Genomic DNA, 22946 nt, shown 5'->3' with positions numbered 1-22946 from the left:
GATGTATTGTTTTGGTAGCTGTTTTTGCTTTAATACTTTTTTTTTTCTGTTTTGAGGCTTTTCCATGTTGATGCTTGTAAACATGCTTTTTAAATGTGGTACTGCATTCCATTGATGGGATATTTAAGCAATTATCCATATTATTCTATTTAATACATAAAACTCGAGAATCAGATACCAGGATAGAAATCTGATTGAGCAGAGAAGCTGTGGAGAAGCTACCAGTGACCTCCTCTCTCTCTCTTTCCTTGATCCAAAAGGGCCTAAGCCCCTCCCTACTACTTCCTGTGTCTCTCTATATGTCCTGGGTCCTCCAAAACCTCTATGACTAATTCTGATTGACTAGTAGTTAGCTCCGCCTTCTGATTCAAGGTCAACTTTATTGGCAGTCTCAGGAGTGTCAGAGTACAATCAAAATATCCCACAGCAGGATATAGGTATTCCTTATTAGTGGATGTGTAGCTCACCATTTGTTTGCTCCTATAAACAACACTTCAGTGAATGCCCTCCCCATTCCAAAGGGAAATGTGGAAGAAGTTCTATAAAGCATGCATTTGAAGTGCTGACTTAGAGACTGCATGTATTGCTTATATGCATATTAATAAGTCTTTAAAGTACTTCCCTTCACAAACCTGCCTGTATGAAAATGTTTATTGTCCCATGTTAATTACTTGTAGTGTCGGACTCTTAAATTTTCGGCAAATTGATGAAGATGAAATGTTCACTAATAATTTCCAAATTTGTATTTCCCTGACCATTAGTAGCGTTGAGCATAAGACGTTTGCAAATAGATCTTCATTTCCATGAAGGGGGCAGGGAGAAAAAGAGAGGGAGAAGGGAGGGGGCTAGAGAGAAAAAAAAAATGGGAATACAGCTGAAGTCCCTCTTAGTCCCTGACTGTGTGTCTGCTCCGTACCAGGCACTGTTGGCACTCTGGGGGCACAGCTGAGAATGAAACAGTCTTGTAGACCCAACCGCCTTTCCTTACGATGAAGCAGGATGTTGAAGAGGAATGTTCTCCGTCATTATAACCCCAGCCCCAGAGGTGAAGAACCACACAAGACCTTTCAAGTGCTCAGCGTCCTGTGACGTCAGGGGCTAGGCCCTCCTGGCAGGGACAAGGACATGCTGGGAGACCGTAGCCATTGCCCATGTGAGCTTTTAACTCATTGCAGCTGCGAAAGAGACTGCCACAGAGCTGAGAAGTTAGTCTACTGTTGACCATCCCACTAGTATGCTTGCGAAGCCCAGCTTCTGTAGGAATGGGTGTTGTTGCTCAAGCAGATGTGTGGTGTGGGAAGAGGGTGGTATGCATAGCCTTCCGGAACCAGTAGGACTGGAGTGGGCGGAGGCAAGTAAGCCTGCAAAGGACGCTGAAAACTGGTCAAACAAGTGTGTGTTGAGTGGGAGAATAAAACCAAACAACCCCACCTCAGAACAAACCGGCAGAGGTCAGAGAAGCCGAGGGAGAATGAGATTTCCAGAGCAGCAATGAGACCCCATGCTTTCATCGTTCCATCCCAAGTATGCATCCAGGCTCAGCTTCCACTGCGTAGATGATGTCAGTTCCCCAAACCCGAATTCTTTTCTTAAAGTGTACTTGAGGCCAGTGACGTGGCTCAGAGGGTAAGAGCCTTTGCCACACAAGCCCGACAACCCGTGTTCAATTCCTGGAACCCGAGGTGAAAGGAGAGAACTGACTCCCAAACATGGCTTGCACACCCCCACCCCCAGACAAAATACAATAATAACAAGTGAAATAACTTTCATTAAAATGTGGTTAATAATGTATGTGTCTTGTTGTCTCTAGCCTCAGTTGAGATGATACAGGCAGGTGCTTTCCACCCTGTCTAATCCGTCGTGAATTCTGTAAAGTGTTATTTTATCAGTTAGAAGGGAAACGGGCCTGAGGATGCAGCTTAGTGTTTGGGAACACCTGCCCGGCAATTGCAAGGGCCTGGGTTGGGTCCCTAGCGCAATGAAGGAGAGGATTAAATGTATCAAATGCACTAAAATGGGGGCGGGGCACTTTTTTCTGCAGAGATTTTAGGAATTGAAGACATACAGGATCTGTCTCATCTACCAAGCTCTACCACCGGAGCGTGAAAGTAACTGCAGACAGCGTGGGAGTGGTTGCGATTCAAAACACTTTACAAAAATAGATGGCGAGTAGATTAAAGATGGCGGGGTTCCTTAAGCTCTGTTTCCTTCCTGTAACACAATCTGCAGCAAATACAGGTGTCCTGGGGCCCCCTGCATTGCCCCAGGACAGTGGGCCAAGAAGGACCAGCCCAAAGATTCTGGTGATCACACTGCTTGCTGTGTGATGAGTATTATGTCTCTTGTTGCCGACCTGGGAATCCCACGTCTTCTGTAAGAGGTTAACCGATTCGATTGCATGGAGAATAGAGTCACATCACAGATCTGACAGTGATGTGTTGGAAACCGAGACCTGTAGGCCTCTTGTAAGGAATCTGTTCAAGGGTTTCCTGGAGCGGTCTTCAGAAGGAGACATTGATTAAAGGGAGTGTTGGAGTAGAGCAGGATATTGAGCACCAAATGAAAGCATTGGCGGGGGAGTTTCGGGACCTAAGTGGATATATACATTCTTTAGAGACAGTACTCTACCCTGAGATGGGGAAAAGGCTCTTTTCTTATAATCCTGCTAAACCTACAGTTGATGGGTATGAGTTGTCCAAAGGATAATAAAGCATAAAGGATCATAAACATAGCAGATCTCCTTAACCTGTGCCTGTGGGCCAGATGTCAGAATCGTGTGTTTCCCTGCTGTTGTGGACAGACTGAGGGGCATGACATTTGCTATTCCTTAGACATTTCTTCCCCATTTCATCAGTACAAATGCTTAAGCGTCACCTCACCCCTCACCACTTCACTGGATGTAAAGACACTGGGCAAAAGATAGTCAAGTGAAAGAAGGAAGGATTAAGAGACCAAGGATGTATGATTGCTGGGGAGAGGCCGTCCCAAGGAAAGAACTGTGCAGAGATCATGTATGTTATTGCCTTCATTCAACTGCGTTTTTAATCCCTCAATTTCTCTGCTGCCTCCTTGAACATACTGAACTCAGAATGCACATTCCATAGCCACGGAAACCTCGGCTCTTCAGAAAGGTGAGCCACAGAACAGTTTTATTCTAAACCAGTGTCATTAGGTTCTAGACTCTCCCATGATCATATTCTATGCGGTTGCCATGGTAGTCCCACATGCAGCTCAAGTATCCAGTTTTCTGACCTGTTCCACCTACACAGGGCATTTTACGTCTTAAGAATGATGGCCTAGAAGGGAAGGACTTACTTTGGATTAAATTCAGTATGGGAAAATGTTTAAGGTATGCCTTAAAGACAAAACAAAATAAAACAAAAAAACACTTCAAGTATTTCTTGTGTTGTGCGCTAAAGACTGTTGAAAGGATTCAGAAACCCAGGGTGCTGCCTTTAGGCCCCCCACAGTAACTTGAGAACTCTGTGTTGAGTTGAAGCATCCTTGTACCCCAGGGAGATTTTTGCTTCATCCATGGCTGATATGTTAAAATGTAATTAGTCAAGGGGATATAGTTTGGTTTTAGTTAATTCCCTTAAATATGATAGTTGAATAGTCTCAAAAGAATAGTGTGTGTGTGTGTGTGTGTGTGTGTGTGTGTGTGTGTGTGTATGTGTGTGTGTGTAAGTTCTAACTCTGAGGACTTATTTTGTGTTTCCTTTTATTTTTCTTTCTGCCTACGCCCCCGAGTCTTTCACTCTCCCGAAGCCTAAGCTTTACCAGAGTGGGCAGACTCCTGTAGGAAGATAGTCTACCTATTTACACATTTTTTGGGGTACATCTGCGTGGCCATTAACCTTAGCCACCCCATTTTTCTAATTAGCTGTTGTTTGCCACTGGTATGGTAGAAATTACTCTTCAGGAAGCTTGAGAGGTCTCCATTCAGCTCCCTGTTTGCTTTTTCTCCCTCATATGGCCCTTTTTTTCACTCTAGCTGCTGGAAAGAGGACCAGAGCTTACCACGAAATTATCCTGAACATCTAGTTCCTCCACAACACCAGCCTCATGGATCCTCTTGTATTTTACAACCGAAAAGAGCTCTGAGCTTCATAACATGTCATCCTTCCTCAACATGTAAGATAAGTCGAAAATTCTCTTCTTCGTCAGGTTCGTCTAGTCGCTTATTCTTCGCGTGCGGAAGACATAATTTACTGGCAAGACTGCAGGGGAAATGGAGGCAGCAGAGCCGAGTTAACTTTGATTCTCAGGAAGACATACCTTCCAGCGCCACAAGATCTTCAGAGCGAGTTGGTTCCATTCGATCTCGGAGACATTTTTCATCCTGCAAGCTAAGTGTAGTTTCCTTTTACAGGAGTAGCACTCTCTATGAGACTCCGCAATGTAGTCTGAACCTGCCCCGTGCAAAGGAAATGCAAGGCTTTTCCGATACTCAAAAACGTATAAGCTTCTCTGAACCGGAACATGGCAGTAAGTGCTTTCCCAATTTGGAAACAAAAGCCGTTTCTGCACGCTATTGGACTGTTGACAGACCATCTTACCCACCAAGCCTAACATCATCTCCCTTTTCTCTTCCAACGGTTATGTCTTCTTCCAGTCAAGTAAATGTATCCGTTGCTGATGGCCAGCTAACGAAGGATTCAGAAGATGCCCTTCACCTCAGGCCTCATAGTCACAGTACAAATTTCTCTCCAAGTGACGCGAAGCAGCATCTGCTGCAGAGTATAACTTCCACCAACCTCCCCAAGGACGGCTTTTCTCCAGTGTATAAAAATGTCAATAGCTTAACTCTTGAAGTCACCTCACGCCCCTTTGAAGAAGAAGGCTTTGCTGCTTTGCCTCCAAAAGAAGATCGACCTCCACCCATTGAAATGACTGGAATAAGGTCACCTAGATTTTCCTTTCTCTAACCAGGGCAGCTCAAATCAGCAATTTCCCGCGCCGTCAGTCTCCAAAGTCACTAGAAACCAATGCTCACTGCTCTTGGAAGTCTGTTCTCACAGTTCTACCGAAGTGGGGGGAAAGAGATTTCCGTACTGTAGTCTAAATGGACTAGTTTTTGAAAGTTTATAGACATTATTAGAATGTGGAAGCCAAAGATGATTTCATGTTTCAGATGACAGTTTAGAGACTGGCTAGTCCTGACTTTCTCAGTGACTTATTGTAATATACTGTGGTCTGAAAGTGACACTGAGTTTTCGTGTGTAAGTTACCTGACTGTAATGCATCCTTACAGTACAGGCCTTCCTTTCATACTAATCACTAGAGATGGTATTCGTATATAATCTGTAGTTATGGTGATTATTGATTCATACAGTTTCATTCATATCAGCTTTTACTCGTCAAATTTCCCACGCAGACATCACACCGACAAAGTTTTCATTAACACAAGAGTTAAATGAAGTGAACGGTGCTATAATGGAAAATGTAGCTTATTTAGAACCCAGATTTTTAATTACATTTCTTTATTGGGGGGGTGCACATGCATGCTATGGTGTATGTGTGGAGGCCAGGCAAAGCCTTTAGGAGGTGATTCTCTCTCCTCTCTAGGTCCCAGATGCCAAGCTCAGGTCGTCAAGTGTGGTGGCAAGTGCCTTCACCTGTTGAGCCATCTCACCAGCCCAGAAATTTTGATTAATAATTTAATTATATGTTTGTACATGCACGAATCTGGGAACTCAAAGAGCCATGGAGTCTGAGATAAAAAGTATATATATTGGCCTCTCAAAACTGTATTTTTAAACTTTTTTTTAATTCTTTTTCAGTAAGCAAAAGTTACATAAGTACTCTCAAAAAAAGTAATGAGTAGAGAGATAATGTAAGCAACTAAAACATTTATATATTTTATATTTATTTTATATATTTTAATTTTTTATATTTTTATATTATTTATTTTTGTATATTTTATTTATTTTATAATATAAATATAAAATATATTTTTATAAAATATATTTATTATATAATATATAATAATAATATATAATATATAAAATATATGATTATATATTATAAAATATAATTAGACTTTGTTCATAAAAGGGTACTTGTGTTATTTTCAGTTATTTATCATAGTAAAATGAAACCCCAACTGCCATCATTAGACTGAAATGTTATTTTTACATGCAAGGGTTTCTATTTGTCTTAATATATTAAAAATTTATTTTAATTTTAAATTTATTACTTGCAATGAACATGAAGTGTATCATTGAAACAGTTTTGAGGGGTGTAGTTCAGAGGTATTAAATACATCCACAGTGTTATAGGACTAATGCCACCATTTATTCCCACAGCCCTCTTCATCTTGTAAAACTGAAGTTCTATACCCATTAAATAATAACTCCCCAGTCCTTTTCCTGTCTCCTAGCCTTCTACTTTCTGTGACTTTGCCTAATTCAGTGGTTCATATAAGCAGAATTTTTAGTAGCTGTCTTTTCCAACCGGCTTATTTCACTTAGCATTATGTCGTCAAAGGTTCATGTAGGCATATATCAAAATATCCTTTCTTATTTTGTAAGGCCGAATTATACCTCATTTTGTGTATGAATCACATTTCACCTATGCATTCATGTGTCAATGGATAATTTGAGTCTCTTCTGCGTTTGAGCTGTTGTAATTCCACTATGCACAGGGGTGCAAATGCTCTTTGAGCTGCTACTTCTTAATGTCTTATTAGCATATATCAGTGATACACAATAATGGGTTTCATTCATATATACAATGTATTTCAATCCTGTTTACTCTTACCCTCTAGTTTCCTGTTTACTCCCTCCGATCCCTTTCTCTCAACTAGCTCCCTCTTCTATTTCATGTCTTTTTTTTTTTAATGACTCAATCAGTTTCATTATGGTTACTATAGGAAAATAAGGAGGGTTTGTTTACATGGACACCTTGCCAGTGACTGTACAATTGAAGGAAATATTTCCCCATCAAACATCACCAATGTATAAATTCTCAGAGAGGGAGAGGGCCTCAGGAACTTCTCTGCACTCCATGACAGGATGTTGACAGGCCTACTCTGATGCAGGTCTTGCACAGCACCTGTAAATTCAAGAGTCCAACAGCCATGCAATGCCTGGTAGTCAGCATTCCACACTGTAAACCCGTTCTTCCAGCTCTTACATTCCTCCCAGCCCTTTTGTGATAGTTCCAGAGCTCTTGGGGGGGGGGTATAATACAGATGCCCCATTTATTGCTCAGCATTCAGCGGGCACTTATTCTCAACACCTGGACAGTTGTGGGTCTCTGAAGTTACTACTGGCCACTGCAAAAAGTAACTTTGCCGACCAAAGCTGGCAATCCCGTTAATCTATTGTCATAAACGTAGTTATTTAGAGGGCAGTTTGACAGCCATCTCATGTCCAGTTATCAAAACGACAGTAGTAACCTCCTCACTTGGGACTATGACCTTCTCAGCCAAAGGCTTCTGGCTGGGTGTATAGTACCGGATGTGAATTAGCTCTTGTGGAGCAGGCTTCAACTCCAACCAGAAAGCAGGTTGGTTACTCTCCTAACAGACTTGCCAGTATTGCACTAGTGGGTATATTTTGCCTGGCCAGTAGTTATTATTGCACTGAAGGCTTCACAGCTGAGTTAAACTGTTAATGGCAATTCTCACCCAGCATCTCCATAGCACTTTCCAGCAATCTGAAGGCTATCCAGGGCAGAGGAAGCTTCCAGCTCACTTCCAGAATGATTTCTCTGTCATGTGACCAGGGCATGTGGTAAGAGCTTACTTCAAATGGTTTTTTGAGTCTATACCAAAATTTCTAGCTCGTATTGTAATCTGATCTTTAATTCTTTAAGGAACCAGCTTAATGTTTTCTGCTCTATCTGCACTAATTTTACATTCGTAAAGGAAGGCACAAGATTTATTTCCTTAATTTGTCAACATCTATCTGTCTTGTTTTAGTGGGTGTGAAGTGATATTTCATTTGAGCTTTGATCATTGTTTGGTATGATTTTCTTTGGAGAAAATCTATTCAAATCTATAAACGTATGATGAATTTCTTTTCTGTCTTCTTTATACTCTTTGAACAATGCATAAGGATACAAATCACTAGGCACAGTGGTTCATGCCTATAGTTCCAGCTACTTGGGAGGCTGAGGCAGGAGGATCACTTGAGTCTGGGAGTTTTGGATCACAGTGCTTCACGGCAGTCAGGTGTCCACGCTAAGTTCACCACCAATGTGGTGGCTTCCTGGGAGTTGGGGGACCACCAGGTTGCCTAAGGAGGAGTGAAGTAACACGGGTCAGAAGCAGAGCAGGTCAGCGCTCTCAGGATACAAGTCATTAAACTCCTTAAATTAATCTTTACTTCATTCTTTGATCCACTGTTAGGTATGGAACCTGTTTTTACTGTTAACCTTTTATACGGCTCATCACCAATGCGTAGGACAGCTGAGTTTTGCTTCTTGTATCTTACCTAGAGATTATAATGTGTGTGTGCCTGTGTTTTTGTGTGCATGTGTGTGTGCCCATGTGTGCACAAGTGTGCATGTGTATGTGCATGCGTTTGTGCATGTGTGCATACATGTGCATGTGTTTGCGTATATGTGTGGATGAGTATATGTACTCATATGTATGTGTGTGTACATGTGTTACGTGTGTGTGTGTGTGTGTGTGTGTGTGTGTGTGTGTGTGTGTAACATTTGGATTTTGTTCTTTCTCTACATATAAATCATATTAACTGTGAGAAGATAACTTTTCTTCTTCCTTTTCCATATGGATACCTTTTATTTCTTTATTTTGCCTGATTGTTCTGGGTTGAGCCTTGACTGATATGTTGAACCGAACCAGCAGAAGCAGGCAGTTTTGTCCCATTCCAGGTCTAAAGGAAAAGCTCTCCATCTTTCGTCACTGGGCATGTTACCTTTGTGTTTTTCATATGTAATCTTTAGTACACTGAAGCAATGAAGCAATTTTCTTCCATTATTTTCATAAAACAGTGCTCAATTTTGCCAAGGGCTTTTTTTTTCACATTAGTAGAGACGATCATGAATTCTTCTTTGCATTTCATTGCTATAGTATATTATGCTGGCTTATATTCATATATTTTATTAGGTTACCCCTGCATCCAAGGATAAGTCCTACTCTGTTGTAGGATATAATCTTTCCTACTGTGTGGTTAAAACCTGTGAATCCTGTTTGCTTGCACTTCAGAATTTTTACCTAAATATTCATCGGAGACATTAGCCTGTCATTTTCTCTTCTGGTAGTGTCTTTGTCTGGTGTTCCTATGTGGACAATGTTGACCTCATAGAATATATTTGAATTGTTTTCTCCTCTTCAATTGTTGGGGCAGTGGGGGGACTCAGGAATGTCGCTCTCAATTCTGCTTTAAACATGTGCTAGAGCTGGGCCTGGTGACACACGCTTTTAATCCCACAACTCAAAAGGTAGAGTCAGGTGAATCTCTGTGAGTTTCAGGCCAACCAGAGATGCACAGTAGACCCTGTCTGAAACAAAACAAGGAAGCCATCCGGTCCTAGACTTTATTTACACTTGTTGGGAGCTTTTGATTACTAAGTCACAGTCTCTTTGCTCATTCAGTTTCTTTGTGTGGCTTTGGCGCCTTTCTTGGAACTCACTCTGTAGCCCAGGCTGACCTCGAACTCACAAAGATCCGCCTGCCTCTGCCTCCCGAGTGCTGGGATTAAAGGCGTGCACCACCACTGCCCGGCTTTCTTTGCTCATTTTAAATGTTAAGATTTTCTATGTCTTCCTTATTCAGTCTGGTACTTGTGTGTTTTGAGAAATTTGCCCATTTCTTCTAGTTTACTGAATGTGTTCACATCAATTCTTCTTATAATCCTGTTTCTGTAAAACCAGAAGTAATATCTCATCTTTCATTTTGGTTGAGTCTCCCTTTTGTTTTCAGTCACCCTAGTTAAATACTTATCAATTTTGCTGCTCTTTCTAAAGAGCATACTCTTTATTTTGTTGATGGTTTTCTTCTGTCATTTTTCTAGTTCAATTGTTTATTTCCATTTTAATTGCTATTTTTTTGTTTTGTCTTGTTCTGTGAGTTGATTTCCCAATGTGTAAATTAAGACTATTGTTTTGAGACCTTCTTTATCAATGTAAGAATTTGTAGCTATAAATTTTCCTTTTATCACTGCTGTGTTCATATAATTTGGTATGTTTTCATTTGCATTCGACTCAAGATATTTTGTACTTGTCCTTATGGTTTCATTTGTGGCCTATTGGTTGTTTAAGAATTTTAGTTAGGGACTGAGAAGACAGCTCAGTAAGTTAAGTGCTTGCCACACAAACACGAGGACCTGTAGCACGAATTGTTAGAGGGTCTTATTAGTGAAACAAACCCGAGGCCAGGTATTGGGGTGAATGCTAGAAGATCAGAGAAGCAGAACAAGCCACAGCCACCTCACCTTGCCAATTCCTCAGCTGATCCTGTTTCCTCAGACTGGAAGCCTCTGAGTCCTCATCCAAATGGGTCTCAGCTGAACTGCTTCTCAAAAGCCTGAAAGCTTAACTAGCCTAGTTCCTGGTCTTCACGCCTTATATACCCTTCTGCTTTCTGCCATCACTTCCTGGGATTAAAGGCTCACTTTGTGGGATTAAAGGCATGAGTCACCATGCCTGGATATTTCCAGTGTGGCCTTGAACTCACAGAGATCCATGCCTCCAGAAGGCTAGGATTAAAGGTGTGTGTGCCACCATTTTCTAGCCTCTGTATCTAGTGGCTGTTCTGTTCTCTGACCCCAGATAAGTTTATTAGGGTGCATAATATTTTGGGGAACACAATACCACCACAAGGACCCATGTGCAAAAGGCTGGTTGTAGCAGCCCACACTTGTCCAGACCCCTGGGAGCTTGTGAGCCATTAGCCTTGCCTAATCAGTGAACCCCTAGTTCCCAGTGAGAGACTCTCTTAGAAAACAAGGTGGCGCCAGCCAGATGACTCAGTGAGTACAAGCGCTTGCCATACAGGCTTAAAAGCCCTGAGATTGCTCTCTAGAAGTGATATAAGTGTGAGAGGAAAAAACTGAGTTTTCCTCCAACTTCCACATAATGCTGTGGGGTAGGTGCAGTATACATCATATACATAGATAACAATTACAATCAATTAAACTAAAAAAGTCCCAAGGTGGACGGTTCTGAGGAATGACACCCAAGTTTGTCTTTTGGGCTCACATGCAGATGCATGCACATATGTGCCTGCACACACATGAACATACTGCCCCACCCCACACATATGCATACACAAAGAGCATGTTGTTTAATTTCTGCATATGTTTGGATTTTCCAGTCTTCTTTCTGTTGGATTCTAATTTCATTCTATTGTGATCGGAGAAGAGAGTCTCTTCCAGGTGCAATGATGCACTTGTATGAATCCCAAGAGGCAGAAAAGACAGCTTATGCATTTTAAATATTTTTTTTTAATTCATTAAGACTTATTTTGTGGTTTAACGTATGATCTGTCCTGAAGAATGTTCTTTATCTTAGAAAAATGTGTATTCTGCTATTGTCTAGAGGCATTATTGGGCCCATCATCTACAGTAATATTTACATCATTTTCCGATCAGTTTTCTGCCTAGTATTCTTGTTCCATTCATTGCTGGAAGTAGGACGTGAAGGCTGGGGTGTAGCTTGATGGTAGAGCATTTGCGTAGCATGTATGAGGCCCTGGGTTCATTCCTAGTGCTACAAGAAGAAAATGTAGAACGCTGGACTCTTTTTACTGCTCTTCTGCTACTTTTCCCTCCAATTCTGTCAAATTTTGCTTCATGTATTTCATATATTCAGAAGCTCTAATGTCTGATGCATAAATATTATTATTTATTCTTAGTCTTAATTGGCCATTTTGTTATGTATTGTGCTTTATCTTTTTAAATTATTGTTTTTGAGATTATGATGTGATTACATCACTTCCCCTTTCCCTTTCTTCCCTCCGTACCATCCTATATATTCCTCCCGACTCTCCTTCAAATTTATGGCCTCTTTTTTCATTAATTATTGTCATATACATGTATGTGTCTATATTCCTAAGTATAACCTGCGCAGTCTATATAATGTTACTTGCATGTATGTTTTTAGGACTGACATTTGGTATTAGATAATCCCTGGGTAAGACCGTTTGTCACTCAGCATTCCTTATTTGCCTGGAATTCTTTGTGTAGAGTTGAGGCCTTATGCTCTTTCCCCATCTACTTTGGCATGTCCATTGTTGTTGTCCTTGGTGAGCTCGAGTTTAGACAGTCATGTTGGTGAGACTCTATGGGTATAGCAAACTCCCTGGTCCTCCAGCTCTTACAATCTTTTCACCCCCTCTTCGGCAATGTTCCCTGAGCCTTAAGAGCAAGGGTTGTTTTGTAGATGTGTTCATTGGGCAGTAGTAGCCCTCATACCTTGATGGTAGCCAATAGATCTCTAGTTAGACTTAAGTGCTATTCAACGAAAGGGAAACCACGCCTTATACTAGAAAACAATTCCAGCTACCCAGGGATAGTGAAGTCATGCATCTTGGAGATGAACCTACAACCATCACTTTGTACCAGATATGGGTAGGCCTTACCCCTCATCAAGGAAATGTCTTGTAATAGATGGAGACCATCACATAAAACCACAACCAATCAAAATGCAGAGTGGAGGAACCCAGTCCCAGTATTCTTCACCTTATGTCACAGATTTTGACTTTAAGTCTATATTGTGTGTTATCGCTATAGTACTTTTAACCTATTCTCGTGACCATACACATGGAGCATCTTTTTCCATCTTTGACCCTCAACCTGTGTTTTTCTTTAGAGTAAAGGTGTTTTGTAAACATCCCATAATTTGATCCTGATTTTTTAATCTATTTTGCCAATATATATTTTTCATTGAGAAATTAGTCAATTTACATTTGATACAATAACTACTAATAGAATAGAACTTATTGGTGCTATTTTATTATTTTCTCTGTGTTATAGTGTTTTTTCCCCTCATTTCTTCAATTAAGTCTTTCCTTCATGTTAAAATTGTATGTTTTATTATATGTTCCTATTTCCTTTTAAATAAGTTCTTTTGTGATTTCCAATTTTTAAAAAAAGTTGTAACAATTGACTTTAAGCGGGTCTAAATTTCAATTACATACCAAAATTCTATTCCTTTTTAGCTTCCCTCTTTTATGATGTTGTCACAACTTATGTCTGTCTTATATAAGCATTAATATATATTCATAATTTTATACTTTTCTTTTGAAATCATGAAGAAAAAGTAGAGTTTCAAAACAGAATTATGATAATACTTAGCTTAGTATTTATCCATGTTTTTGTCTTTACTGGAGAACTTAACTTTTTTTAATGTATTTGTTGCTGTTTTGAGACAGGGTCTTTCCAGGTATGACCTTGAACTATGTCAGCGAGGGTCCTCCTATTTCCACCTCCTCAGCATTACAGGAGTGTGTTGCCACACTCAGTTTACGTGGGACAGAGGATTGACCCCAGGGCTCCCTGAGAGGTAGGCAAGCACTTTACCAGCTAAGTCTCATCCCCAGCATTTTTATTTGGCTTCAGATTATTGTAGAAGGCCAATCGGGAGGACTCCTTTTAGCATTTCTTGTAGGGCAGATAATAAACTTGGCTTTTTTAAATTTTTCTATAAGTATTTGATTTCTCCTGTACTTTTCAAGGGCGATTTTGGCTGGTTGTAGAATTATTTTGTTATTCCTTTCTTTCTTATGGCATTACAGTATATCTTCCCAGCGCCATCTGGTCCACAAGGCTTCTTGTGGCCGAGAAGTTCACTAAAGGTGACAGTCCTTGACGTATGCTGAATTTCTTTGGCGCTTTCAAGACACTCTGGTTTTGTCTTTCAGCAGCTCAAGTGTAAGGCCCTTGGGTGGACCTTCTTGGGTTTATTCTACTTGGCATAGACTCAGCTTCTTCTGTACTTGTCTTTCCTTGGATTTGAAGTTTTGGCAATTATTTTTCTCATGTAAATTCACTGTCCCTTCTTCTCCATGAATCCTTATAATGTGTATTGGGTCAACATAACGGTATCTCCCAAGCCCTTTAGATTGTATCTATTTTTATTAATTCTTTATTCTTTTTATTGCTCACAACATTTTCAAATGATGCATCTTCAACTTGGCCTGTTCTTTGCTTTCCATGTTAAAATTTTTTCTTGCTCTCTTCCAGCGAATTTCAGTTCATTTAGCATAATCTTAGCCCCATGATTTGTTTGGTTCTTTTTCATAATTCATGCCTCTTTGCTGACACTCCCACTTTGTTATTTTTTTCTTTTTTTATCTTTTTGGTTCTTTCCTTCTTTTCCTTAGCTTTCTAAGCAAAGTTTAAGACTATTATTTTTAAATCGTTGACTAGAAACTCTAAAACGTGCCTCTCTTTTCGCATCCATGTCTGGAGATGCATTCTCTTTCTTTGAGTGAACTACCTTTCCTCATTTCCTTGGATGCTTGTGGGTTTTGTTGAAAATTGAGAAGTCGAAAGAACATCCAGATCCATGGACTGGCTCCGTGTGTAGAAGACCCTCCTTGATCAAGTGAAGTGTCCAAGTTCAGGGTCTTTTCAAGTCTTTTTGATCTATGTGCATACGTACTTAGAGTTTTTCCACTTCCTGCCATATACACAACTATTTTAACATACCTTCATTTTTCTCAGAGTTTTCTTGGAGACTTAAATGTTCTGTTGTATTCTTCCGCCCATTACCTCTCATTCTTAGGTACCCATGAGTCCAGAGTCTCCTTGTTAGATCTCTGTGCCATGATGCTCATTACTGCTTTCATCGTCTTTCAATCCAAAGTCCTTCCATCGTCTCCCCCAAAAACACACGTTCAGGTCTGTCACAGAAATAGTTCCCTCTTTGGTACCAATTTCTGTTTTAGTTAAGGATTTTATTGCTGTGTTAAACACCATGCCATAAGCAACTTGGGGTAGAAAGAGTTTATTTTGCTTACACTCCCTTATCACAGTCCACCATAAAAGGAAGTCAGGACAGGAACTCAGGCAGGGCAGGAACCTGGATATAGGAACTGATGCAGAGGCCATGGAGTGGTACTGCTTACTGGCTTGCTCCCCATGGTTTTCTCTGCTTGCTTTCTTATACAGTCTAGGACCACCCGCTCAAGGGTGGCACCACCGCCCACAGTGAGCTGGGCCTTCCCGTGTCAATCATCAATCAAGACAATACCCCCCAGGCTATTCTGGTGGGACTGTTTCTCTACTGATGTTCCCTCCTCTCAAATGACTCTGGCTCATCAAGTTAACACAAAACTAACCAGCGTAGAAAATAGTATTCATTTTTGAAAACTAAACAAGTTAGAGCAGTGGGAGCTAAAACAAAAAAATGGCTCAGTCAGGAAAGTGCTTGTTGCCACACAAGCATGAGAACCTGAGTTCAGATCCCCACCCCCATGTATGCTGGGCACAGCCACGCCCATCCAAACCCCAGCACTGAGGGAATGGAGACAGGCAGGTCTCTGGCCAGCCAGTGTGGCTACCAGATGAGATCCAGGTGAAATGATCAACACTGTCTCAAAAAACAAGATGGAGAGCGACTAAGAGAGACAGCAAATGTCAACTTCTGGCCTCCACACAGCATGCATGTGCACCCCACTGTGCATGCATGTGCACATGCACACACACAAAATTAGCACATCATGTTCAACTGTAGATGAATACATAAAAGTGCAAATATGCACACACACACACACACACACACACACACACACACACGTTTTTGAGTGCCTGCTAAGTTCCTTCAGCTTGGTATAATCTACTCAACAACATCCAGGGAATGTACACTGCATGACATTATTTTGGGTACTTAGCTCTTTAGTTAGTGAACATTACTGTTAAGAAGCAGGCATTCTAATGGAGCTGATACTGACAAAAAAGAACATATGCTGTAGGATTATTATTTATAGCATATAAAAGAGAACATGTGCTATGGAGGGGGAAAATCGAACATCAGGAAGAGGAAGAAAGAGTCGGGGCTGCAGCATTAAATAGAATAATCTGCGTGGACCACACTAAGACAGTACATCAGTGCAGAGATTTGAGTTAGGAGTAAAGATTATGTTGCTGTCTAGGGGAAAGAACATTCCATCAGAGAGAACAGTGGGTAAAGGTAGGAGGTAAGAGCACCCATGACAGGCTGAAGGGGCCAGTGGAGTGTTGACTGGTTAGACATTAAGCCAGAGAACTATTAGGGCTGGTTCACAAGTTGCTCGAGTCCTTGTAAATAGTCAGCTCTTGGACCTTTCCTCTGCGTAACAGTGGGTGCCGCAACACTGTCTAGCACTAAGTGGAATAATTCGACTCACATTTTCAAAGGATTTCTCGGGTCACTGTGCTTGAGTTTAAAGGGAGTTGGTGGTTGTTTCTGCCATCTTAGGTATATGACAGCTAACACTGACACAGAAGAACAGAGTTTCCCAGGCCCTAAGGCTTTTAACACGCACATAGAGGAACTGAAGTTGGATGTCCTCCTTCAGAAGGTAGACCTTTTACGGATAAATGAGTCTGACAAAGTGCAGAGTTTTGAGCTGCTTTGTGACCACAAAGAAAAGGTAAGAGCTGCATGTGCATAACATGTGCGTGCCATTTTCCATTTTTATTTAAGTACTACCCTGCTCATATTGGAACTATAATACTGTGTCACAGCATAGAAACAGAATGATTGATGTATTTCTTATAAAACGAGTAATTTTTTTTAATTGAATTTGAGATAATTAGGTTTACCTAAGGTCACAAAAGTAGGAACCAGCCTTATATAGAGTTACTTTGATTTTATTAACTTTGATATGTAATGCATGCTTTATAACATGAAGAAGTAAGTCATTATGCCCAGGAATACAGTATGTTTTCCCTGGAGAGAATAAAAATTATAGTTGGAGTTTTCTATATTGCTATCAATATCATATCGATCAGTATGCTCAAGCTGTTTCTATCGATAGTCATTCTGCAGTGTTTCATGTGGGACTTGAAGAACTAATCTTGTCTCACCATCACTAATGACAAAAGGGACCTAAGCGCTCTAAGATCTAAGGGGAAATCAAATCTTTTTTTGCCCATGAGTAATATGAGGCTAACCTTGGTCTGAGGGCTTAGCAACTCTTAACACACTGTAAAACCTGCAGATCCTAACTGATTAACACATAGCATACAAATATACCAAAAGATCAGACGATGCTCTATGAAGATGTGCAAGAATTAACTGTCAATAAAAGTTTTAAAAAATTAAAAAATATTTACAATTATAATTGGGTCATTTAGGTAAAAATTGTAATGTCCTTTCTGAGTGTATGCACTTTAATTTACAAATACTCCCTACAATGCTCAATAAGCTATTTATTATACTGGCAGTAGACCATTTACGAAGGATGAGAGAGAGGGTGCCCTAGTCCAGGGAGACTGTTTAGGTTCTGGCCCATGTCAGTTCTGTCTACTACACAATTGGATCTAGTTTCCATTTAATATTAATTGATTCACAATACAAACGTAACACTGTATTTGGCCATATTTCTTAGCCATAAATATTTGAGTTTAAAATGTTAAAAATCCATATGTATAAATTCAGTCATCTATAAATACCATTTTACCTGCCTTTAAGGTACAGTGAAAGCAATGATGTCAGTCTGGACAAACTAATGCATTAATCTAGTGTGTGATTCTATCTTTCCAGTTTAGTGAAGAGATAGAGTTTCTGTGGCGGCTTGCCCGTGCCTATGGAGACATGTATGACCAATCTACAAATACACAGGAAAAGAAACATTATGCTAATATTGGTAAGTAATTTGTCAAACTGGTTGTTCTCGGGTGGCATTATCTTCCACAATAAGCCATTAGTCGATTTTAATTCATGCAAAATCATCTTAGTTAGAGACTCAATCTATCTCCAATATATCCTGGTAACCAAAAACTATACACAATCTCAGAAAAGGCCTTCCAAGACTAAAGTGGATGTTCCTTTAAAATAATTGAGCTAATAATATTAGAGCAGGGAACTGGAAAAAAAACCCAGACTTCACATTTTAAAATCTTTTTTTTTTTTTCCAAGACAAGGTTTCTCTGTAGTTTTGGTGCCTCTCCTGGATCTCGCTCTGTAGACCAGGCTGGCCTCGAACTCACAGAGATCCACCTGTCTCTGCCTCCGAGTACTGGGATTAAAGGCGTGTGCCACCATCACCCCGCTCTTTTTAAAGTCTTCAAGACTTCCCTTTTAGCATCGCAGGAAGCCAAAACACCTGTGCTCGTATTTGAAGCACACTAATAAGCCAAGGAGGATCATGGTCTCCAGCTGTAACCGCTCACAGTTAAACTCACAGCACACTTCCTGTGGCACTCAGGCCTAGGAACACAGAAATAACCTCTCAGATGTCAGGAATTCAGAATGTATCTGGAAGAATAAAGTCAACTCTGATTTGATGGTTATTTAAGATGAGTGCATCATGGCAATCCATTATACTGCCATGTCTACATTCTGCGTGTATTTTAAATTTTCCTCAATAACAGTAATGGCATGATTAAAACCAAGGAGAAGGTCAAATTGTTGTTGTGGCCCTGTTTATGTTTCACTGGGTGTCAGAAGGCTTTTCTGCTCAGAAGCCCCTGAGCTGCCATCTCTCTGGGCTTCAGAATAATTGGTGTTGTAGTTGGTTTTTCCTCTTTTTGTTCCAAAGCGTTCTCTTTCCCTGGCTTTTCTATGACAGTATGAGAAAGAAAGAGCAAGGGAGAACTCCTCCAACTCTAGTTCTGGCATTTTCATTTCCACGAAGGACGTACCACCAGAAATCTGTGGTGGTCTTTCTTCCCGTTGAAGATTTCCTTGCTGAGTGACCTCTGCACTTTAATTCCCCCCTCACTGGAGGAAGATGAGAGACTTCCCCTCTTGTCCTGTTCATATTTATCCTTCACCTTCCCGGGGTTAGTCTTCTGTAGCAATCCAGTTGGCAGGTGATATACATACACGGTGGAGTTTTTAAAGAAGAATTTTGAGCTGGAGTCTAAAAGGATTTATATTCATATCTGCGAGGGGGGAGCGAATAAAGCATATTGACGTAAAAACTGTTGGACATTCACCAGCAGTCATGTTTTTTTTTTTTCTCTAACACTTCCTTCTCTTGGATGCTCTGTTAGCAGACGGGGCTAGGAGCGCAGAATAGATGGGGTCTCAGAATGACTGAGGGGAGCCTCTGACTTTGTTGGGAAGGCGGTACTGTTCAAATAGTCACATATAAAGAGACCAACAGAGATGGGCTGTTATTTTAAAAGAGGATGGGGGTGCTCAGAGTTTATAGCAAAAAGGAGGAGTCAGTAGCAGGAGCTAGAAGTTCATGGAGGGAAATTTTCTTATGGAGGTAACCAGTTCCCATAGGTACAATGTTTTAGTCTGTTTTGAAACTGACTGGGAGCCCAAGTGAGATGTCCTAGTTAGCTTTAACTGCCAACTTGACACAGCTTAGAGCTACCCGAAGGGAGCCTCAGTTGAGGGACTTCCTAGATCAGATTGGTTTGTGGGCAGGTCTGTGGGGGGTTGTCTTGGTTGATAATTGCTGTAGGAGGGCCCAGACCACTGTGGGCAGTACCATTCCCTAGACATGGAGTCCTGGACCGAAGCATGGGCCTGCAAGCTAGACATCAGACAGTGTGTCTCCTTAGTTTCGGCTGTGCTTTCCTGGCTGTGCGTGAGTTCCTTGGTTAAAAGCAATGCTGTGTGGACTAGCAAGCAGGCCTGGATCTAAGTCCCTGCCTGAGCTCCTGCCCTGACGTCCCTCAGTGGTGGTCTATGATCTGTAGGCTGAAATAGAGCGTTTCCACCCCTAAGTTGCTTCTGGTCAAAGTATTTGTCACAGTAACAGAATGGAGCTAGAACAGGAGTTCATGTATGAGATAATGGGAAAGTGGAAAAACAATATGAAGGGGATGCAGGGGTAAATCCTGAGTGCATAGGGTCAACATGAGGTTTATCCTTAAGGTGAAAATCTACAGTATCACAGCAAAAAGAGAGCTCTGTTTTCATTCATACATAGAGTGAAGTAAAGCAAAAATCACTTTTTTGTACATTTAAGAAATTCATGGAAGATGTTTTTGTCTGGAAGCAGTGTTAAAACAAAGTGTAGCGAGAAGAGGGGAAGAGGGAGGCAAGGGACACATGTGAGTGTGACAGTGCCACACGTGAGAACGGGCTGTGTGGAAAGGACCGATGAACGGCCGTCGCAATTCAGTGTATAAGGAATAGACGCTTAGTAAGGTCACGATCAGGAACACCGGGGCTGAGAGCCAGGATTCAGTCCGGCTCTTGAGGAATGTTGGGTTCAGTATGAGGAGGGGTGTTGAAGCGGATTTCCTCCTCAGCTCCTGTGTGAGGTCATTCGGAATTCTTTTATAAAACTCAATTAGTGCGCCATTATGCAACACATTTTCCAAGTGTGACTGACTGTTTACTTGTATTCCAAGTAAACTGTTATTCTCATTCCTAAGAGGACATTGCAGTAATACTTAAATGCTTGGTATGAATGCTTGTTCTGTAGGGGAAGGAGCTGTTCCTGGGGGTGAAGAGGGGACTATACAGCCAGCCTGTATGCCGCCCAACTTCCTCTGTTATCCCCAGAGTGGTGGTTTCGACCCTACTTAAGCCTGTGGGTGGTGCACTAAAAGTTTCCATTTGACAAGGCAGCTGAAGCTTAGATTCAGATCTAAGCTTCTGTTTTCAGACAGTCTTGCTATACAGGGCAAGCTGGCCTTGAACTCACAATCCTCCTGCCTCAGACTTCCAAGTGCCAGAAGTGCAGGTATGCACCAGCCACCAGACTCAGCTTAGTTTGTTTTTCACAAAAGAACACATTTTTAGCTGGATGCGGTAGCTCATACCTGTAATCCCAGTACTGGAGAGGCTGAGGCAGGAGGATTGCCATGAGTTCAAAGTCAGCCTGGGATTCATAGCGAGTTCCATACCAGTCTAACCAACAGTGTGATACTGTCTCAAAATTTAAAAAAAAAATGGTATGTTTCTGTTTGGAAAGGGAGTATGTTTCTAGTGTTTCATTAAAAATAACTGATCCTTTGATGCTTGTCCAAAGGTAATACCAGTTATTACTAGAATGCTTTACTTTAATTTTTTCCATTTCAGGTTGATTTCTACACAAGATATGTCCCTTAATGGATAAACTATAGCATGCACCTTGAGCAAGTCATAAATTAGTCACAAATTAGAGACTGATTTTAGAAGATCCCTATTTAAGATTCTCTCAGCCACTTTCGTAGTCACTGGGTAGTGTCTTCAAGGCACAAAAAGGGAGTGGGGGCAGGGAGGAAAGAGGCACAGGAAAAAAGTATTCTCTTTTTTAGAGTCTCAGAATACACTCAAGCCATTAGAGAGCCTCCGTGAGAAATAGTCCTCACATGATTAAAAGCTATTCTAAAGTGAGTGTAATAATTTAAGAGCACCATGTGTTCCTTGGACCCATTCTTATTGTGAATGAGCAGGCCAAGCTCCTTGGGCCTTCCCCACCCCTTCACACACTCTCTACTGTCCTTTGATGGTGCACTTACTTTTTAGTCAAGTTCCTTGTGTGTGTACTTGCTGTACACTGAAGGCTACAAGCCCTGGAAATCAAGGACCATCTCTAATTTGATGTTTTGGTCCTAGAGGTTCACACAATATGACAGCTAGTGAGCACTCAGCAAATGCCGTATAAATGGATTACAAGAAAACAATGTGTTTTTCTTTCACGTAATGAGTAAGAAACTTCCCTTGCCCTTGCCTAAGTCAGTTAACCCAGTGGATCTCAAATGTGAGCGCACAACAAAATCCTTGAAAGCCAGTAAAATACGGATTATCAGGCCTGACCCCCAGAGTAAACAGTTGGCCCCGGTGGCGAATGTCCTCTTCTAACAAATTACAGTCGGGACAAATGCTTTCCACCTTAGGACCCTACTGAGGAGCCGCTGACTCAGTTGAAGACCCCGTCTCCTACCAACTCCTGTAACGACAGTAACTTCAATCTCTTTGTCTTTCAGGAAAAACGTTAGGAGAGAGAGCTATCACTCGAGCACCCATGAATGGACACTGCCATCTGTGGTAAGCACACGGGAGCCCTGTAGGCTTAGCCTCACGGTATGCCTCTCTCTACGCCTCTCTCTACACTGCCCTGAGTTCTGAAGACTATGATTGCTGCATTGACCTGGTCAGCCACACTCGCCACTCAGGAAAAGATAGTGGAAAGTACAGCAACTGTTACCATGTTTATTCTCACATATTTCTCTTTAGATGCATTTTAAACGTGAGAATCTCACGAGACTCTAACAAGTCTCGTGCCTCTGAGGGTAAACTATAATTAAGTCTAATAAAATATACCAGTTTTTTAGCGGGGCGGTGGTGGTGCACACCTTTAATCCCAGCACTCGGGAGGCAGAGCCAGGCGGATCTCTGTGAGTTCAAGGCCAGCCTGGTCTACAGAGCGAGATCCAGGACAGGCACCAAAACTACATGGAGAAACCCTGTCTCAAAAACAAACAGACAGCTGTCAGCAGGGGGCGCTCCATTCCCAAGCACTCACTTAAATCTCCTGAACAAAAACCCAGCAGTTTTTGTGTACCCCAAATTCTAAGAAACACACCCCAAAATGGGAAATGAATTTTAGGAGCTAGAACATGTGACTTGAAACACACACGCTAATTTAGAAGTATACATTTATACAGATTAGATGACCTAGACAAACTAACCAGAGATATAAAACCCAGGATTCTTATACATTACAGTGATCTTTTAATCTTCCTTCCTTGAGGAGTACTGTGATGAGTTTGTACCAAACAAGCTATTTTCTCTCCTCATCTCTTTTGAAACTGGGGGTCTGGGACCTGGTTAGCCAGATCTGGGCCAGAAAAAAAGGACTCCTGTTTTACCCTTAACTCTGAGTTTCTCTCCTTCTCCCTACTGCTCCTTCCATACCCTGTTTCACTTC

At 41.2% G+C, this 22946-nt stretch overlaps 1 protein-coding gene across 3 annotated transcripts in view; it reads left to right on the top strand.

The window, feature by feature from the left end:
- Positions 1 to 22946, top strand: part of Rmdn2 (regulator of microtubule dynamics 2) — a 53659-nt gene that overhangs the window by 3118 nt on the left and 27595 nt on the right. Inside the window, exons 1-5 of one of the 3 annotated variants that reach the window (XM_059248251.1) lie at positions 3187 to 3349; positions 3995 to 4903; positions 16376 to 16550; positions 17666 to 17768; positions 22003 to 22063. In XM_059248251.1, the coding sequence (XP_059104234.1) occupies positions 3333 to 3349; positions 3995 to 4903; positions 16376 to 16550; positions 17666 to 17768; positions 22003 to 22063 (1265 nt within the window). In that variant the 5' untranslated portion in view covers positions 3187 to 3332. Of the gene's footprint in view, positions 1 to 3186; positions 3350 to 3994; positions 4904 to 16375; positions 16551 to 17665; positions 17769 to 22002; positions 22064 to 22946 lie in introns of those variants that run through there. The other 2 variants (XM_059248253.1, XM_059248252.1) reach the window with 2 other exon arrangements.

Source organism: Peromyscus eremicus, chromosome 22, assembly GCF_949786415.1.
Source record: "Peromyscus eremicus chromosome 22, PerEre_H2_v1, whole genome shotgun sequence".
Lineage (NCBI taxonomy): Eukaryota > Metazoa > Chordata > Mammalia > Rodentia > Cricetidae > Peromyscus > Peromyscus eremicus.
The sequence above is the reverse complement of the archived record's forward strand: the minus strand, read 5'-3'. Positions and strand labels throughout refer to the sequence as shown.